Below are 21,933 nucleotides of genomic sequence, written 5' to 3'. Positions count from 1 at the left end.
AATCAAGCAACACACACTCTAAAGTGTGAGCCACATTCAAATGAAAAAAGTGTTGGGGAGCAACACAAGCATGAAAAAAAGTACCTGGGGGTGCCAATGAGAGCTATAATTGGCTATTTGATAGCCCCTATGTTGACTGGCGGCCTAAAGGAGGTTCTGTTTGGCAGTACACTGGGTTTTTATACAACCAAATCTTGCCTCCTAACCAGAAATGTAAAAATAAGCACCTGCTTTGAAGCCACTGGGAGCAACATGCAAATGGTTGGCAAGCAACATGTTGCTCACGAGCCACTGGTTGGGGATCACTGCTCTAAAGGATTCACTCTTTTGAAGGGATGCAGGCCATTGGGTCAACATAGCCCTGATGGGATTTTTCTGCCAGATACTGGTCAACAGCATTTATTGGCCACCTCAAGGCCAATGTAATCAGGAGCCAATGCACCTGCCTGTATAGACCAGAACTTGTATGTCTGGGCACGGAAATAATGGAGGTGCCAAATAAGGGCTAAGATTGGCTATTAGGTAACCTCTATGGACACTGCCTAAGCGAGCCATACACACACCAATAATATCGTACAAAACCTTGAAAAAGGCTGTGGATATCAGTCGACTCGTTGATCAGACAGGTCAAAAGATTTTGATTGGGCGCCACTGAAGGAACAATCTATGTTCAGGGCTGAATTGGCAGATGGAGGTAGAATTTCTACTGTTTCTACCTCCATATCTGATGATTCAGCCCTGAACGCCAGTGGAGGGTGGGAACGTGTGACCAATGTTCACACAAAAGATCGAAATTGCTACGTGTATGGCCACCTTAACAGGAGGCTTTATTTGGTAGTAAATCTTGTTTTTATTTAACCAAAACTTGCCACCAAGTCAGGAATTCTAAAGTAACTACCTGGTTTGGGGCACTGAGAGCAACATCCAAGGGGTTGCTCACGAGCCACTGGTTGGGGATCACTGCAGTAAGGTATGCATTTTAGTACCAAAATTTGCTGCATGTGTGCCGAGTCCATGCCCATCAGTGCGAACACATACAAGGTGTTGCAGACAGCAGACTTGTGTCAATTGCCTTGTTAACAGCCCACAGGCTGCACCCAAATGAGAATCTGAAAGCATTCCATTGGTCTTTGACATTTTCAGCATATAAATTACCCATAAAAATACTGGTGGGCCCAACCCTCCCCACTAGTCCCCTCCATCCACTACCTGGCACTAGCAATGGGGGCTGTGGCGACCAAAGCTCTAAGGTTGGATTCCCAGATGTCTGACACTTTCTAAATGAGCGTTCTTTATTGTTCTCAATGTTCAACACCCTATGCAGTGATTTAGTCAAAGAACTATAGCAATCAATACAGTGAATACAGATTCCATGCCTGTCAGCGCACACACTTACAAGGGCAGGATAGCAGTGAGTATTTGTGCTTCTTTCTCTTTTACATGCAGTATGAAAGTGTATAATAGATTATGTCTAGAAAACAGGTAATCAACTACCGTATATGTGAAATATAAATATTTTAACAACATTATAATGAAAAACCTATGCGAAGATATCCACCAGGTTATTTTATTTTACCCCCAAAAGCAACAATAGCCTGTTCAGTTGAAGAAGACTTGGCAAGTCATCAAGGTGGTGGTCTGACAACACAACTGTAATTACACATCTGTACTAGCAAACAAGACTACAAAACATTAGGGATCACAGTATAAAGACCAATCTGTAGATTACTATTAGACTTTCCTTGTCCTTTAAAGCCTTGGATATATAGCTGTTAGCATAGCACCATTACCTAGTCACTATGCTCAGCCACAGCAATTATCATGCAAAGAATGTTCTAAGTTGAAGTAATTCCTTCTGTAATGTTCTCACAGAAAACATCTGAAGCAAAGAAAAGTGGTGAAGCAAAAACTCAGCTCGTAATTGAGCTGAATTGTAAACAAGCCAAAAGATGTAGCAACAACAGACAAGACAAAATAGTATTAGTGTTCATTTAGTTGAAGAATATTGTAGCTCCTTCATGAAGAAATTACATGTATGATAAATGTGGACACTTAGGTTATACTCAGTGTATGTAATGGTTAAAAAATACAAAAATTATAGCACTTTATGTGCCCTCATGTACAGCTCCTGCTGCAAGTGCTTTTCTATTTCATGAACCCTTATATAACATTCATTTTGATTCAGTTCTGAAATGCAGCTACCCCAGACAGCAGTGCCTCCCCACAGTTCTCTGATAATACTGCTGGGTACCCTCAGCTTTCTAATGTGTCCCTTTAGTGCAGTAGACCCCTTATGCTTATGCTGAAGAGACACAATAGAAAAAAAAAAACTGCCAGTCTTCTGTCCACTGTACAATGTATAAACAAACCCCTGCCTTCCCAGGGAGATACAGATTGCAGTGTCATGACATGCATGGCCCTCTTAATGTGGAATTGCCAGATTTTAGTAACAAAACACCCAATATTTTAAAAGATATTTAATAGTTCTATGTCAACTTAAAAGTGGCCCAAAAATATGAATTCCTAATCCATTAATTTAAAAAATTGACATCTATGCACAATGCATCGAAGATTTGTGCTGGAGTCCTCTCAAAGCTGAATGTAACGGGTATAAAGGGATTGTTATAGAATCTAATCTAATGTTTGTACTAAGAATTGGATTGATCCTAACAAATCCCAACCATCTTTTCCTGTGTTATAACTGAAATGGTATCAGTTATTAGAAAGAAAAAAATAGACTGAAGGATGCTTTAAATGCAATTTTTCATAAACACATTAAGGTTCAGCTGGGGATTTAACTAAGCCTTTTTATGTAGACTGTTTGTCTGTATCCTAAAAATCATGGGATTCTAGCTTCATATGGTCATGGGCATCTAATATGTTGTATGTTTTGTTTTTACTACTAACCACACCCATAAGGGTAATAAACATGAAAAAATATTCTTGCAGGACTACTGTATCTGAGGTTATCACACTGTAACACTAACATTCAGTGACAACATTATACATTTCTAGTAGTCTTCTTTGCGTTATCAAAGAGCCAAGTTGTTTAATAAAAAGAAAAGTATGAGTTACAAATGTATGCCTTTATGTTTAGATTGTAAGGTTGATATGGAATTATATATATATAAATATATATATATATATATTTTTTTTTTTTTCTTTTTCTTTTCTTTACGCTAACCTTCAACCTACTTCAAAATTAGGTCCCCTTGTAATACATTTATCACATTACCCATGCATGACATCCTTATTATAATCTAATCAGGCCCTGCTCTAGGGCCACTATATAGGAAATGTTGCACAGCACTTTTCCTATTTCATACATCTTTCCTACTTCATGCAGGTTGAGCCAAGTTTAAATCTGGCGTAGATAAAATAAAATGTTAAAAATAAGTAACAAAAAACGGAACTGAACACAAAAGAATAAACAACTGCATACCATGATTGGAAGGCTTGTTGATAAGAAATGGTGAGAAATGTCTCCTAAAGTTAGAATAGGTGTCTAAGGCTATTACAATGCAGACTTATACAAATGAAGGCTGTTCCACTCAAACGCAAAAACACATATTGCACATGGATTTCAAATATTTGTTTAAAAAAAAAAAAAATGCAGCAAGATCAGTGGACATTATTATTCCTATTACTTTGAAACATTTCTTTAGCTATCATGTTTGTTTAAAGAGGAAATAATTCCTCAGATCATATTACCTTTAGTAGGGTTAAATAGCACGTTTAGTTTTTCTTTTCTTTTTTCTTAAATCATTTTAAACATATTTCAGCAATAGGCTGAACAGCTATAGGCACACAGAACATTTATTTATTTTCTTTTTTGCTGGCATATTTCAGTCTGCAGAGTAGCTCCCAAAACATGTTTGCCACCTCCCACTGACTATAATGTAAACCTTCCAAAAGTGCCAGAACAAGTGGTTTTTAGCCTAAAATATGCACAACAGGGCTCATACACAAACACATTGCAAAGTGCACAATTCACCCATGTATATTTCCACTAATAGTGGTTGCCTGCTAATAGTAGATACAACAACTTGCCTTTTGGCAAAGGTGCACATTGCAGTGGAAAGTTTTCTGAATTAATTTGTGTGCTAATAGCGTCACTTATGGGCCAGCGGCATCAATAACAGCATATGGGGCCCATTAACTTGTTGCAAGTAAGTTGTGGCTATGTAAGCAGCATGCTGAAGGAATCTAGGAATAAGTATTAGGCCCAAGCTGTTTGCAATCCCAGGCTTCCTTGAGTCAATACATGCAACTGGGCATCACATCAGTGTTTGTTGCAAAGTGCATATTGAAATGAAAGTACTTTGTACAGACATCAGTACAAGCTGCCTGTTTTTGTGCGCTTGTGCTAGTAAATGACACTTTTAGAGCATTCAGTCTTAAACACATATGTCTTGGTAACAGCTTCTGCAGTAGTCACAGATCATTATCGCTGCAAAGCTAGCCCAGGGGATGGTTCTTTATGAGGTAGATTTTCCAATCAACATTAAAAGGTGGGCAGAAATAGTTAAAAATATGTTAAAATAACATAATAAAATAACCGAATGATATAAAAATAAACAGAATTACCATCCAGTTAGCACTTATGTTTATTTTGTTTCATGACCTGAGACCCAACACTGTGGACTGTCAGGTATTTATTTTCATTCATAGCCTTTCAGGATCTTTATTGGCATTACAGTTTTCTCTTGTGGCTTAGACACTGGTGTACATTACAGGCTTAAAGGATTCCAAGTAGCAATCATTTCTCTCTGGAAATCTCATATATTTTATATGAACATTGGGAACAATGCATGTGCCTCTGTCTGTAGTTCTAATGTTACATTGAAGAAATGTCCCTGATCTTGTTCATAGAAAGTGATATAGTGTATTTTAGAAGACAAATGTAATAAATTTACAACCATTTGCTTTCTTTAGGATACATGGAAATTTAATGACTTAAATTTAAAAGTAAATACTGTATAGTACCTCCCTGCTTGGTCCATGGAACTGATGTCCACATTACTAAAGTAGTATCTAACGCTGTGGTCTCTGAGGCAAGTCAGACATTTATAAAAAAACATGTTAACATTTTCCTAATGAAAAAAAAAATGTATTTCAAAGCAACTTTTCAATAAACATTAATGAAAACTTTTCAGTGGTTTTACAGTTATTTGTAAATGCAATTGCTATTTAAACAGCTGTCTGTTCCTTGTCTGTCCCTTTTGGCACTGCTGATTCTGACTGCTGAAACAATGTAGCAGAAGTCCACTCTCCTTTAGCAAAGTCTCTATTCATCGCATTGATTCTTCACAAGTGCTTTTTGCACACTGTTTTAATAGTCAGAACTAACAGTCCAAAGAAAAGCAATGAACTAATAGATTCAGCTTTCAGATACAATTGCAAATATCATTAAAACCACATAAATTTAATGTATAATGAACAATTGCTTTTATAAAGCTTTTACCATTTAATCATATTTTTATTATAACTAGGAAGTGAAATATAAAAAAAGATTTCTGTTATCTGGATAGTTATTTGAGATTTATGAGAGATTTAGGGAAGAGATATTGCCTAGACAGACAAAGTGCCAGAGGTAATAACATACTGCTTGTGGAAATTAAAGCTATCCATAAACCTAAAGATTTACTCATTTGGCAAGGTCGCCCTTAGGCCAACAATCAGATGATGATTACTGCCAATGCAAGATGTTGGGGGAGGACAGTATCAATGCACTGGTGTATTTCACCCCAATGGCAAAATTAAACCTACTAGATGGATACATGGATGATCATCAGCCTGGTCAGCAGGTCCGTCAGCTGGCCCCATGGCCCCATACACGGGCCAAAAAGCTGCTGACTCAATCCGGACTCTTACAATAAAATTCCATTATGATCTTGAGCAATTACAGGACAGAACAGCACTGTGACTCCTAAAAATACCTAAAAATATATCAGTCCATCCTCAGATATTGTAGTCACTATATGGGGGAATTAAAAATCAAAAAAATCAAAATGGGCTTGATAAAGGGCTGAATTAAAGCCCGAAACGTTGCCTTTGGCACTTGAGTAAAGATTCACATTTTTCAAAACAGGAGTGCTGCTGTTTTCATCATTTTTGTACTTATTTGCCCGGGCAGTGGGTACAGCGTGCACCTGGGGCTGCAAGAAGCTATATTCACTGTGTAAGCACATGTTAACTGGTTCTATATGGGGGAATTAATTACAGTAAAGTAGGAGGCTCATTGTTATATACCAATTTTGCTTTATCTTATCTATATCCCATATAAGGTAGAAAGCAAAAAGGAGACAAAGATGTACTTAACACTGTTTATTACATTCCACCATTAGAAAATGCCCTTACATTTGCATTCAGCAATAAATAGTCTTCAGTAGTACTGTTCATAGTAATTCTCCATGACTGCTGCATTTGTAGTTAAAGATTCATAACTATTTGATCTGTGAAAATCCACATATATATTAAACGGAGCAGAGACCTGTTTCTTCAGCTTATTTGAAGCAAACATATGGTGCGGTGCAAAGAACGATGCGGCTTCCCAAGACCAATGAGAACATCAAGCTTTTCAGGCTCTATTTATAAAACCATCACAGTGGGTTTCCTAATTGAAGTGCTGTTCTATTACTAGGTAAATATTCTGCTTCAGTAGCAAATTAAACTTGGCTGCCTGCCATCTCAGACATGAGAGTATTCATTGTGCGGCAAGAACAATTTAAGAATACACTTTCCATATTATTATGTCAAAGAGCCTACATCTGATGATTAACCTTCTGAGTGCCAGGTCTGTTGCACTTTTATATACATTGCCTAAAGAATGCACAAACAAAATAACAGGGTTTGTGAAGTTATGATCAGTATACAATGAAGGATGGTAAATATTTAAATAAAGAAACCTCTCAGTTACCCTATACTATAATAGCATATGTTCCAAAAATAAATGCTGCAAGGTTTTGGTGTGGCCACACCCCTCACTGTTGTTGAATACTTGTTGATTGCAAAATTTTGTGTGCAGTATTTATATTCTAGGGTCTCTACATGTCACTAAGCGCCTGATTCATCAGTACAAAAATGTTGTATTTTTTTCTAAAGTTTATAACTTTTGCGTATTTTCTGCAATATTTTCCTACATTTGCGCAAATTTTTCATACTTTGTGACGAAATGAGTGACAATTTGTGCGACAAAATCGTATTTGTTGTGCTGAGTATGAAAGTTTCGGATTCATTCAAGCTTTGGTATCATGACTTTCCTTGGGCCAGGTGGGAGCTGCAGAGTGCCATTGTGTCCTATGGGAGGCTTTCCTTGGGCCAGGTTGGAGCTGCAGAGTGCCATTGAGTCCTATGGGAGACTTTCCTTGGGCCAGGTTGGAGCTGCAGAGTGCCATTGAGCCCTATGGGAGACTTTCCTTGGGCCAGGTTGGAGCTGCAGAGTGCCATTGAGTCCTATGGGAGACTTTCCTTGGGCCAGGTTGGAGCTGCAGAGTGCCATTGAGCCCTATGGGAGACTTTCCTTGGGCCAGGTGGGAGCTGCAGAGTGCCATTGAGCCCTATGGGAGACTTTCCTTGGGCCGGGTTGGAGCTGCAGAGTGCCATTGAGCCCTATGGGAGACTTTCCTTGGGCCAGGTGGGAGCTGCAGAGTGCCATTGTGTCCTATGGGAGGCTTCCAAAATCATGCACAGAAGGATCAAAGTCAGAAAGGTTTTCCCGCCATTTACGATCGTCGGATACGAAAAATTAGTACTACAGACATTACCACAATATTTTCATACTTCCTTATACAAATTTTTCATACTCTAAAAGTTTTATACGATTTTTTTGTATCGTGCTTTTTAAAGGTACGAAAATCGTACTTTGATAAATGTGCCCCTAAGTTTTGCAATCCTACACATTGGCACCAAACTGTATACTGACTGATACTGTATGATACTGTATACTAACATTCATATTTATGATTTATTTTAGTACTTAAAGCCACGGGGCAGATAAAATGCTGTAAAAATGCAAGCATTAAGTCAGTTTTCAGAAATTTCTAAATAAAATATCAACAAAAACAAAAACTTTACTTCAGCTTCTTAGCTTTGTGGTTTGGAGTAGGGAGATATATTTAGCCATTCTGAATTAATAAGTACTTTTCAAAAACATTGTTTTCAGTCAGAATTTGGACCCATTATAAATTAACTATAAAAATTAATTCATTTTATTACATTTTAACATTGTAATCTGTTAAAAAAGAAGCACTTAATGAACTTATCTATATATATTTTTTGAAAAAGGAAATAACACTAGAAATCACTAGAAAGAAAATGAAATCAAAAGATTGAATTCAGTTGGATTTTAGTGCAAATTATTGGAGATGCTCACTTATGACGCGTAAGTTCTGTATAAAGGGACATAAAATCCCCAATGTTTAACTAGTCAGCACTATCATGTCAGGTACAGGTATGGGATCCCTTATCCGGAAACCCGTTATCCAAAGAGTTTCCTAATTACGGAAAGGCCATCTCTCATAGACTCCATTATAAGCAAATAATTCTAATTTTTAAAAATGATTTCCCTTTTCTCTGTAATTATAAAACATATCTTGTACTTGATTCTATCTAAGGTATGACTATTGGAGACAAAAACAATGCTATCAGGTTTATTCAATATTTAAATGACTTTTAGCAGATTTGAGTTATGGAGACTCAAATTACGGAACGATCCCTTATACGGAAATCCCCAGGTCCCAAGCATTCTGGATAATAGGTCCCATACCTGTACTTGTGATTTTATAAGATGGCATATTGAACTTGTACATTACATATATGGCATATTTATATATTTTTATTTCCTACCTCACCTGCCTTGGGTTTTCACTGGGGGATTTTATGTGTGCCTTTATAAGAATGTACCTGTCATAAGTGAGCATCTCCAACAAAATGAAGCATTAAATTCATCTGGCAATTAAAGAGTAAAAGCCAAGGAATATAAAGATGTTTAATCCATAAAGTAGTAGCTAATAATTTGTTTTTGTGTCACTGCAATCTCTCATATACACATCTTATACATATGAACAAACCGTAGAGCAAGGAGGAGCAGGCACTGAAAGTACAATATGTTTCTATGTGGCCTTCTCATATTCACACTGAATTCTTGAAGCCTGTACTTTGCCATACATAAAAGTGTCAAGCCAAGCTGCAACATTGTATTCTCATTTATGCCTGTAAAGAACTGAACTCAAAAGCTATTTGTTCAACTCTCTACACCTGATAAAACTATAAAACTGTATGTATAACATGGTATATTTTGACCCACACTAGATCTCCAGCACAGGTAGGATAATGGTCCAAAAATACCTTTGCATTATCAATGTGAATTGCCACTGGTGAAAGCATTAGAGCCTAGTAATTGTGCAAAAAAGCAGAAAAAGGCAATTTCACATGACTAAAATGTTTTACAAAATATCATATAAAAAGTAACTGAAAATCATGTGCAGCAATTAGAACGTATATATTTTGCCTGAGAATCTGAGCTGAGCAGATAGAAAAGGCAATAATGCTCTGTATGTGTTTACATTCTAAATTATGGTCAGTAATTTCAAGTACTCAGGAAGCCCTATTGCCGTTTACCAATTCAAACAAAACCTTCATGTATGTCAAGCTTTACTTGCCCTTTAAATATAAAACACTTTTTTTTTTTTCTATAACAACTCCTCCCATGTTGCAGTTGATAATGCTAGCAAGCACTAAAAAAAGCAGAAAAAGGCAATTTCACATGACTAAAATGTTTTACAAAATTTACAAGTAACTTTTTTTTTTTTTTTTTGCTTTGCCACCTGGGCTGGGAAGTAATGGTACATATAACCATATTACCATGTAAGGCAGCCCCACTATATATAGTAGCTTTTTATATAAACTATATTAAAGCTTCTTAAACAATCACAAAGGGGCAAAATGTGATTTTAGAGCTTAAAAAATAAAAACCTCACCTTTACATTCTATTCATTCCTATGGGATTTTTAGAAGCATATTTATAAAATGGTGAGTTCTAACTTTCACTTTTGATAAATGCACTTTTAAAATCCCACAGGAATGAATAGAATGTGGGTGAGTTTTTAAGTATTAAGCACTTAACTCACATTTTTATAAATCTGCCCAAAGTTTTCACCACTGCAAGGTAAAAGTATATTAAATTTAAATGCATAAAAACATAAATTTTTGCAATAATTATACTTTGTAAATGAAGAGGGGTTTAAAGTTATTCATGGCTTTCTACACACCTATAGGTTAAAAACCTCTCTTATCTAACATAGGACTGTTGTTGTAAGTGCTTGCCATACAAAAATAACCTTTAAATGTGAATAAAATATGTTTTATTTCTGGCATTACACACCCTTAATTTTATGTGACATACTAGTCAGGTAAAATTAAACTTGCTTACACATGCCATCGTATTTACAATTAGGCTCTAATGTCAAAGGAAAGCAAACAAACATGCTGCTACTTTCTGTTTAATAATCACTCACACTGATAGGGCTCTAGAAATGATTTGCAATACGGTATATGGAGCATGTAAACATTACTTGACATGAGTACTCTCGGCAATTCCCAGATCAGTCATCCAGAAAGGCTTCCGTCTTTAAACCCAAATAGAATATTATTTTTGCTGGTGATCTCAGCAAGAATATCATATAAAAAGTAACTGAAAATCATGTGCAGCAATTAGAACGTATATATTTTGCCTGAGAATCTGAGCTGAGCAGATAGAAAAGGCAATAATGCTCTGTATGTGTTTACATTCTAAATTATGGTCAGTAATTTCAAGTACTCAGGAAGCCCTATTGCCGTTTACCAATTCAAACAAAACCTTCATGTATGTCAAGCTTTACTTGCCCTTTAAATATAAAACACTTTTTTTTTTTCTATAACAACTCCTCCCATGTTGCAGTTGATAATGCTAGCAAGCACTAAAATGGGTTTTCTATAGATTATATACTATAACAGTGCTGTCCAACTTCTGTGGCACCAAGGTGGCCTCCGTGGTGGAGGGCCAATAATGGAAGCTAGTTTTGACCACTCCCCCTTTAAAACCACACCCACTTGAAACCACACCCATGCTATCGCATGACCATAGCCATAGTGGCCATTAATTGGTGGTAGTACAGCAAAAACCTGCCATACTCTGCCTTCCCTACCCTGCCTGTGTGTGCCATACTCTGCCTGTATAGGAAACTCAATAAACAGTATTGTGTGTTTTTCCTATATTGGTTAAATAAACTTTCCTAAAGAGTAAAAACTCATTTAAGAATTCCCTTTTGCCTAATAGACACTAAATAAAATAAAAATACAAATTCTGTCTCTTTATATTACTGTATTAATAATACATTCATATTTGAGAAACCTTTTTCCTGATTATATATATATATAGGATATATACTGTTACTAACACATGTGTTTTTTGTCCTTTTGGAACTATATGTGTTTTTACTTAATTAACTCAGTTTTGTGATTGGCTAATTACATCTAAGTGATCATTGGCCCCTCATGCTTTAAGTACCCTCTGTAAGCAACTGTTCATTCAGCCTATGATTAAGTACCGCGAGGTACGAAACGCATAAGGCTTGCTGTATCATGTGTTAGTCTAATAAATATACTGTGATTTTACTTCACTTTTTGTGAACTTCTGCCATTCTTTCTATTGAAATCCCGGAGTGCCTGCCTATTGATGTTTGTGATGTATCCATGATGGCTCCCTCTAATGAAGGTCTGGGGCATGAGCACCTGGGCCCAACTATACTACGGGTGAGATCCGATGAAAAACTTTTCCTTCTTATGAGCATATGTGCATATGTACCTCTTTATCTCTGCCTTCCCTACCCTGCCTGTGTGTGCCATACTCTGCCTTCCCTACCCTGCCTGTGTTTGCTATACTCTGCCTTCCCTACCCTGCCTGTGTGCGCCATACTCTGCCTTGCCTTCCCTGCCTGTGTTTGCTATACTCTGCCTTCCCTACCCTGACTGTGTGCGCCATACTCTGCCTTCCCTACCCTGCCTGTGTACTATACTCTGCCTTCCCTGTGTGCGCCATATTCTGCCTTGCCTTCCCTACCCTGCCTGTGTTTGCTACACTCTGCCTTCCCTACCCTGCCTGTGTGCGCCATACTCTGCCTTCCCTACCCTGCCTGTGTGCGCCATACTCTGCCTTCCCTACCCTGCCTGTGTGTGCCATACTCTGCCTTCCCTACCCTTCCCTTCCCTATAACAGTGTTCACAAAATGGCTACCTTTTAAGTTCTCTATCTTTGATTACCAAAAGAATAATATATTTCGATTTAAATATACTTATAGTGTCAGTAAAGTTGATTTTACTAGAATTATTTCTTAGGGGGACAGGTCCCCTTTATAGGGGTAGCTCAACTTGAAACTGTTAGTATGATGCAGACAAGCATTATAAGACAACAGCTATGGTTCTTCATTTTCTATTTTTGACAGTTTTTTTTGACAATTATTTATATTTCTCTGTTGGGCACCTGTCAAGCTTAGGATTTTTATCTTTCTGGTTGCTATAGCTTAATTATCCTAAAAATGAAGCAGCAATGTGGAAGTTTCAATATAAGATGAATACAGTGTACAAGATGGCTGGAACAGAGAGAGAATCAATAAGAGTAAAACTAAATCCTCAGTTTTTCAGTTTTTGGGGTTCAATGACAACCAGAGAGCATTTTCACCTGCAGACTAGAAAGATGACCAAAAAAAGGTTTAATCATTAAAAAACATTAAAAAAATAGAACGGTCAAATAAAAAGTTTCCTACAACGAGTCCATCTATCGCATGCTCACAGTTTATTTAAAAGTGAACATTTACCTTTACAGCTGTAGCCAACTAATCTTTTTTCAGGGTACAGGCATTTTATATGTTTTTCCTCTTACGTAAGCAGCTCCAAACATAATGCACATTAACAAAAACGACGGGCTTTTCCTGTCCAATACAACTTTATGTCACTGAAGAGAAGCAGCCTTTTAATGATGTCTAAGTAAGATCCTACAATTCAGTGGAAGTATGAAGTACTGAATATATGGTGTTCGCAAAAGAGTATGAATAAACACATAAAACCCCTCTCAACTGTGCACGTATGAATTCAGTGAGCTGTATTTCTGCTCCCCACCAGCCGTGTTACTGAATAAAAGTCCCATTTCCCAGCAGAAGTAAATATAAGTGGCCAATGCATTCTGGGATGCATCAGTGAAGGATTTACCACAAATTTTCAGGATATGACGGATTACATACAGTGCAGCATGGAACTGTGCTAACAAAGTTGTGTCAAGGGGATTCATACTTCTTTAAAGGAGAACTATACCTCCTTGGTGCAAAAAGCCCCCTTAAATAGTTTTTAACTGGCTAAATCCCCCTCACCTCTCCCTTATCGCATAGTTTTGAAGTTTAAACACTGTCCTTATCGCTAGCCACTAGCTAAAAATGCAGAGAAGCACAGCAGTGTACCTGGCTGACAACTTCTTACCGAATGAAGACACTTCGGGTCTTTCCGCCGAAACAAACCTGCATGCGCAGTTGGAGGTAGCAGGAAATTTGCTTCAACTGCAGATGTAGGTGAGACCCGAAGAGTTTTCAGTCGGTAAGAAGATGCCGGCGTGGTTCGCGGCTGTGCTTCAATAAATTTTTAGCTAGCAGTTAGCGATAGGGACAGCATTTAAACTTCAAAACTATGCGCTAAGGGAGAGGTGAAGGGGGTCTAGGCAGTGATCGTTAAAGGAGAAGGAAAGGCAAAGTCACTTGGGGGTGCCAAAATGTTAGGCACCCCCAAGTGACTTTAATCGCTTACCTCGTACCCCGGGCTGGTGCCCCTGTACGGAGAAAACAGCACCAGCCCGGGGTACCTGGAGCGCAGCGCTTCCTCCTTCCTGAAAATGCCAGCGGTCGGCGCATGTGCAGTAGAGTTAAAAGCCGACTTTTGTGTTAAAAGTTCGGCTTTTCACTCTACTGCGCATGTGCGCACAGGGAACCCGGAAGGAAGAAGCGATCGCTGCTACCCCGCATTTTCAGAAAGGAAGCAGGAAGGAGGAAGCGCTGCAGGTGCCCCGGGCTGGTGCTGTTTTCTCCATACAGGGGCACCAGCCCGGGGTACGGGGTAAGCGATTAAAGTCACTTGGGGGTGCCTAACATTTTGGCACCCCCAAGTGACTTTACCTTTCTTTCTCCTTTAAGGGGGCTTTTAGCACCCTGGGGTATAAGTTCTCCTTAAATATGCTTTATCATTTCCAGGAGAGGTTACATTTAATGATTGTACAGCAGGATTAATAGACAGAATATGAACTTGCTTACATGATTCACAGACTGTAAGACCTGTCACTGTAATGGATGCCGATATTGTAGGTTCTAATCAATGTGGCTAAATAAAATAAGTTCTGTGCGACAAAAACACATCAGCTGCTAAAATCTATTGTTGCCCTGTCATTTGGAAAGCAAAGTCCCAATTTCACAACAAATGACTAAAATCATCCAATTAACAGCTAATTCTACCATTTAGTGTCCATAGATAAATATTACTACAAAGTGTGAATTAAAGCCCTCTACACACAGCAGCTTATAGCAAACCTATACACTAGATAATTTAGCATATATCTGGACTGGCTTTATATCTGACTCAGGATCTGCATCTTCTGCACGGGTTACTTAAAGGCTGGTATATTCCAAACACTTTTGCTGTCCCATTTTCCCCTTAGTCAGTTTCCATATGTAGCAATGGACATGGCATGAAGCCAAGTGTTAATAAATCACAGGCCTGTAGGATACAGACAGAGCCCACCAATAATGGTAAAAAGAAAAATCATACTATTAAAATATATACACCATGAGGGTTTAGTTGCCTTTTTCAGTAAAAATATACATAAAATCTCTGTGGGAAATGAACTCGCCAGGGGCAGTATGATCTGAATTACTAATTTGCAGGTTTCACCGTGCTTGAATCCCTGGGAAGCCCCACTGCAGAGTGAGAGGTTATAGCCCGTTATTTCAAAAGATAAAATACCCAAATGAAAGCAGCAATTTCATTTTAGGAAGCGATTCAAGACTTGTGAGCCAAAATATTTCTGAAATAATAGTCTAATAAATTGCCAGCCATAAAGCTAAAATACATGAAGTGTATATCTTTGGGAAAATATTACATTATACATAATTCAGTTAGATGGCTGCTCGGTCTACTTTGAAAATATACTTGTGGTTTTTGTGGTATTGATGCTTTTTTAAAGGTAAGTAACAAGCTCCCATAAAATAGCATGCTTTTCAGCATGATTACTCTCTTGTACAGGTATAGGACCCATTATCTGGAAACCCATTACCCAGAAAGTTCCAAATTATGGCAAGGCCCATAGACTCCATTTTAAACAAAAAAAAATCTAATTTTTAAAAATGATTTCCTTTTTCTCTGTAATAATAAAACAGTACGGAGATCAAAACTACTGAGAGATCCCTTATCCAGAAGACCCCAGGTCCCAAGCATTCTGGATAACAGATTCCATACCTGTGCTAAGTACAGGTACTAAAAGAGACAGAAAATAATGAATATTTAGAGAGACCAACTACTATAAATTAATGTATAATTACCGCATAAGTTCTTCAAAGGAAAACCTTTCAGTGGTAGTCTTCCCCCCCAAAAACGTCGTTCTTATCCCCTGAAGAAAACCTTTACTCTTGCTTTAAAATGGATAACAAAAATCCCAAAGTTGCAACAATAGGAGGTAAATCTATATGAAAAAGACCTCATTTGTATTTTGTTACTCCCTGCCCCAAATTCTTATTGTGGGAATCACAAAAAAGCTGGCCTTGTACTTCTGCCTTTTGGTTTCTTGCTGTACATACATTTCTGAACATGACCATGTATGCCAGGCCCAGACTGGCAATCTGGCCCTGGCATACACAGAGGCCTAATTTTAGATGCCAGTCCAGACCTGATGTATGCCTCCTAGTAATACAAAGGCTGTTCCCATTACTTGGCAATAAGACTGCCCACATAACAAAAATAAGGAACTGATATGGGACAAAGCACAAAAATATTTGCAAAGTGCATTTTAATCAAAGTTACAATCAAAGACAAAGGTAAATGCCACAGGGGGCTTTGCACTGTGAACCAAAAGCCTAAAATCATTAGAGGAAGTATCCTCTAATGCTAAAATAAATCAAATGACTTTCATTGCTTTCGCATTTGGCAGTTTGACTTGCCATGTATAAGCCTGAATCATATGACTGGACGTTAGTAGAGATCTACAGTGGCTTGCAAAAGTATTCGGCCCCCTTGAACTTTTCCACATTGTCACATTACAGCCACAAACATGAATCAATTTTATTGGAATTCCACGTGAACGACCAATACAAAGTGACCAATACACGTGAGAAGTCATACATGATTCCAAACATTTTTTACAAATAAATAACTGCAAAGTGGGGTGTGCGTAATTATTCAGCCCCCTTTGGTCTGAGTGCAGTCAGTTGCCCATAGACATTGCCTGATGAGTGCTAATGACTAAATAGAGTGCGCACCTGTGTGTAATCTAATGTCAGTACAAATACAGCTGCTCTGTGATGGCCTCAGGGGTTGTCTAAGAGAATATTGGGAGCAACAACACCATGAAGTCCAAAGAACACACCAGACAGGTCAGGGATAAAGTTATTGAGAAATTTAAAGCAGGCTTAGGCTACAAAAAGATTTCCAAAGCCTTGAACATCCCACGGAGCACTGTTCAAGCGATCATTCAGAAATGGAATTATGGTACAACTGTAAACCTACCAAGACAAGGCCGTCCACCTAAACTCACAGGCCGAACAAGGAGAGCGCTGATCAGAAATGCAGCCAAGAGGCCCATGGTGACTCTGGACGAGCTGCAGAGATCTACAGCTCAGGTGGGGGAATCTGTCCATAGGACAACTATTAGTCGTGCACTGCACAAAGTTGGCCTTTATGGAAGAGTGGCAAGAAGAAAGCCATTGTTAACAGAAAACCATAAGAAGTCCCGTTTGCAGTTTGCCACAAGCCATGTGGGGGACACAGCAAACATGTGGAAGAAGGTGCTCTGGTCAGATGAGACCAAAATGGAACTTTTTGGTCAAAATGCAAAACGCTATGTGTGGCAGAAAACTAACACTGCACATCACTCTGAACACACCATCCCCACTGTCAAATATGGTGGTGGCAGCATCATGCTCTGGGGGGGCTTCTCTTCAGCAGGGACAGGGAAGCTGGTCAGAGTTGATGGGAAGATGGATGGAGCCAAATACAGGGCAATCTTGGAAGAAAACCTCTTGGAGTCTGCAAAAGACTTGAGACTGGGGCGGAGGACAACGACCCTAAACATAAAGCCAGGGCAACAATGGAATGGTTTAAAACAAAACATATCCATGTGTTAGAATGGCCCAGTCAAAGTCCAGATCTAAATCCAATCGAGAATCTGTGGCAAGATCTGAAAACTGCTGTTCACAAACGCTGTCCATCTAATCTGACTGAGCTGGAGCTGTTTTGCAAAGAAGAATGGGCAAGGATTTCAGTCTCTAGATGTGCAAAGCTGGTAGAGACATACCCTAAAAGACTGGCAGCTGTAATTGCAGCAAAAGGTGGTTCTACAAAGTATTGACTCAGGGGGCAAAATAATTACGCACACCCCACTTTGCAGTTATTTATTTGTAAAAAATGTTTGGAATCATGTATGATTTTCATTCCACTTCTCACATGTACACCACTTTGTATTGGTCTTTCACGTGGAATTCCAATAAAATTGATTCATGTTTGTGGCTGTAATGTGACAAAATGTGGAAAAGTTCAAGGGGGCCGAATACTTTTGTAAGCCACTGTATATGCAAGATGGAAAAGGAACTATTGCTTTATAGGCAAAAACAAATACCCTCAGACTGTTTAAGATGAGTTGAAGCTACATATATAATTTATTCTATATTTTCTTTGAATTAAGAATCATACCTGATATTTAAAATGCTGCAGCCCTTTTGGTGGGGCAGTAAACATCCCTTTTAAACAGGAGTTCGATGAACTTTAAGAAACACCTACAGTTTTTGTTATTACTTGCACTATGCAAGAAAATGAAACCACTTTTACTTTAGAATTTCCTGTCTCGCTGGTTTTGGTCACTGCCTGCATTATGAATGAGTAAATAAGTATAGAGATTTAAAGCATGCCCAAAAGTATAAATAAAAACTGCTAATATATTCTGTTACAATATAGGTGGGATTCCAAGAGAATAATGTTCAAAAGAAACAACAGGACAAATATAAACCCCTACTGGGCACACATCACACACTTATAGGATGATAATGCTCATAACCATAATGTTAAAAAAAAATAACTGCTGCTATTTCCTTATAGTGTATTAGAGAATACAAAAGCAAACGTTATACCCAGGAGAAAAAAATGCAAATTAAGATTAAACAGTCCATGAAATCTGAAAAAAAGCACAAATATTGTCCAAATATTTACCAAAATAATATAGCTAGGCTTTACTATATGCAATACAACTCACACGGTCTCTTGTATCTGTTGCTTTGTATGTAATTCTATATGTTACATGTATGCACCATTTATTGTACAGCACTTTAAAATATCTTGGGCTTTATAAATACATACTTAGTAATAAGTAGTAAAAAGGTTAGGTATTCTGAATCCAAATCCTGATCTGCGTATTTACATCTGAGAAAAATTAATTCCCCCACCCACCCGCAATTATAAAAACATTCATGAAAGATACAGTGCACTACTGACCTTCCAATACCTAAAAAGCAGTCCAGGTTTTTTAAATGGAACATACACCTCTGTTTAACATAAACCCATATAATAGTGCCTTTGTCAAAAATATGTTTTATATCCTGTACTCTCTAGTAATTTCTATAACAATTTAATGCAGCCTGGTAAAAGTGGAAGCATTTTCATTTTATGCTTGATCCCACCTACTTGATTCATCAGAACAATTATGGACGATAAGGTGGTATTTAAACAAATTATCAATCCAAGTTAAACACCTGTATACTAAATTATTTGAGATTTTGAGATACTAGGGAACAATAATTAATTCACCATTATTTCTCTTAAAAGCTTACTCCCCTGTTTACAAGAGGGGGCGGTAGAAGAAAACAATAATAAGCTATTACTTTATAATAAAAAAAAAAAGTATATTAGATGGATTTTGTAAATTAAAAGAATAGGCATGACACATTTTCAATACAAGCCTTATTAGTCTGACCTGTGCTCGACACAGCAATAAACTTACTGCAGATGAACATGCAAGCAATGTGGACATATACAACACTAACTTTAGGCGAATTCCAGATGGGGCTAATTCTCATTTGATCCTTGGATAAATGCAGGCCATGAATCAGCCCCTTCACTGACATCAGCCTTAACCTGCACCTGCCTGCAGAGCCCTTGTGTTGGCCTGCGTGCAGTCACACGGGGTAAATTTCTGTGCCAAAATGCATACGCAAAAAGCACCTGACGCGATGGCACCAGTTGCAGGCACAGGAAAAGGCTGATTCTCATTCTGTGTTTACCTGCAAGCCTGCGTTTACCTGCGAGAATCAGCCCTGTCTGGCATTAGCCTTAAATGATACTGTGCAGTTTACGGATGTGGGAGCGCTCATGAAAGGGGTTGGTCCACTTCAAACTAACTTTTAGTACAGAAGATATGGTGGTGGTTAATACATGTACTGTATCTTGAGAAATATACTAAGGTTTTTAATAAAGCAATGGAGTGCACATTTTTGTATGATATCATTAGAAGACAATGAAGCTTCATTTTAATTGCAAAAGCTTTAAGAAATTCTCATGATATTTTTTTAATATAGTGCCAGCACATTACACAGTGCTGTACAAGAAACGATAAACAGTAAAACACATTGTACGATCCCCAGCCTAATAAAAGCTTACACCAAAGCAAGGCATATGGCTTGAAGCCTTATGAAAGCTGACAAATTGTGTAACCTTCAAAGAATGGCTTATCTAGAAAGCAAAGTGTTTATCCACTCAAAGTGAAATATGCATCAAAGGCAAATACTAAAAAGGTCACTTCCACTCAATGAATGTTTCTGTTTAGTGCTCAAGTGTCAGCAATTTATCTTCAGACCAAACAGATTTATCTTAAACACATAAAAGCCTCGTCCTTTCTAGTTTTTAGTGACAGTCTGCAGGGAAAAGTGTGGTAATTGGTACAAAATGAACTTTTTGGCATTCATAGAATGGCTGAATGCTTTATACACAATGGTTGTGCTCCTGTGTTATACAGACCAAACCAGCAAACAGCAAAGTAATAATCTACTGTAGTTGATGTAAACAAATGCGTCAACACATGAACATGTCAAGCTGGCAGGAAAATTTAACTGCAAGGCTGCTGGCAATTACATAATTGAACTGACATAATACCCAGGCTCAATAAGATACCTTTCAATCATTGTTTTATTCACTCTATATTAGTACAAGCATGCGAGTAACAACTCTTTTCCCCTTCCTCATGTTCTTCCTGAAGCTTGATTTGTTATATGTAAGCAGATTTGGATGGACCACTGTTCTGTCTTGGAGCTACAAACTGCAGGAGTCATATTGTAACAGTGTGGGCTCACTGCATGCTAGCTAAGTCAAACTGATGTCTACTGCCCAACACATTCCACACTGTTTTTTTACTGCATCAGTCTACATTTTATTACCTTCCTATACTCTCACATCCCACAGGAGCTAACCTTTAAAGAACCCCAGAAACAATTTCTAGCTGGCTTTCGACATGATTCCAACATTCACCAATACACAATTTCCACTTATCATCCCATGCCAAGACATCTCGGGACTGCTACAGCATGACAAGGCTTGGTATTGGCACATCTATAAAAAGGGTTTGTCCTTACCTGCAGTTTGGAGGGGGATCCAGTGTTATTTCTGCAAGTTCTTTCTGAATTCTTAAAAAGAAAAAAAAAAGTTAAAATGTTTTATAAAATTTCAAGCCAATCTTTTTAGCAAAGGCAAAATAACAAGTATTTAATAAAGGTAAATGTGATACTGCAAATAGCTGTAAAACAAATAAACAGAAAAGAAGGCATATAAAACTTGGGATCAGGGCTTAAGTAATCCCTTTACAGCCAGCCAAGTGCACTTCCAATGAATTCAATGGCAGGCTCATGGATTCCCAACAGTTAGAATTTTAGCCCAGTTATTAGCACTCTCCAGCCTGACAGTGTTTTAAATCAGTGGTTCCCAACCTTGTTTGCACCACGGACCGGTTTCAAGCAAGACAATTTTTCCATGGACCGGGGATGGGGCGCAACTAGTGCTAGTTAAATTTTATATTATGCACTTTACTATTAATATTATTATTACATACAGCTTAATAAAGTACTTTGGTCCTTGTCGTAATCAGTAGAAATCTTCCTGGGCTTTGCATAGCTATTGTCATGGCTGTGTAACGCATAAGGGAGTTGGCATCACAAGTAATTGGGAGCAGAGGTGGCCCGGTTCAGCATAGCCCACGGCCCGGCACCCGGCACCGCTGTTTTAAATGTTAAGTAAAGCTTATAAAAAAAATCACACACACACACAATGTAATATTGCTCAGAGCAGTACCTGTACCTGTAGTACCTGTGTAGTTTGATACATAAAATGCAAACAGCTACCCAACAGGCATTAGAAACTTACTGTTACTGTCCACAGTAAATGAATCCCTTCCCCCCCAAAACATACATTTTTGTAAAAAAAAAACAAAAAAAAAACACATTATGAAAAATGCAAATAGGAGAAAACTCACTGCTCCAAATTACTTAATGTTTACAAAAGATACAGGTATTTTCTAAACTTCAAAAATAAACTCTTATCATCTTATCTTGTTTTAAGCTTTAAAGACAAGGACATCTTAGAATACGAATGCTAAGGTTCTTCCAAATAGTTTGA

The 21,933-nt window shown here is 37.9% G+C and overlaps 1 protein-coding gene across 1 annotated transcript in view; it reads right to left on the bottom strand.

The window, feature by feature from the left end:
* ube2e2 (ubiquitin conjugating enzyme E2E 2) overlaps positions 1 to 21,933 on the bottom strand; it is a 131,338-nt gene that overhangs the window by 67,689 nt on the left and 41,716 nt on the right. Inside the window, 1 exon segment of the mRNA NM_001126511.1 lies at positions 20,898 to 20,948. Coding sequence (NP_001119983.1) covers positions 20,898 to 20,948 — 51 coding nt within the window.

The sequence above is a fragment of the Xenopus tropicalis genome, chromosome 6 (genome assembly GCF_000004195.4).
Source record: "Xenopus tropicalis strain Nigerian chromosome 6, UCB_Xtro_10.0, whole genome shotgun sequence".
Lineage (NCBI taxonomy): Eukaryota > Metazoa > Chordata > Amphibia > Anura > Pipidae > Xenopus > Xenopus tropicalis.
The sequence above is the reverse complement of the archived record's forward strand: the minus strand, read 5'-3'. Positions and strand labels throughout refer to the sequence as shown.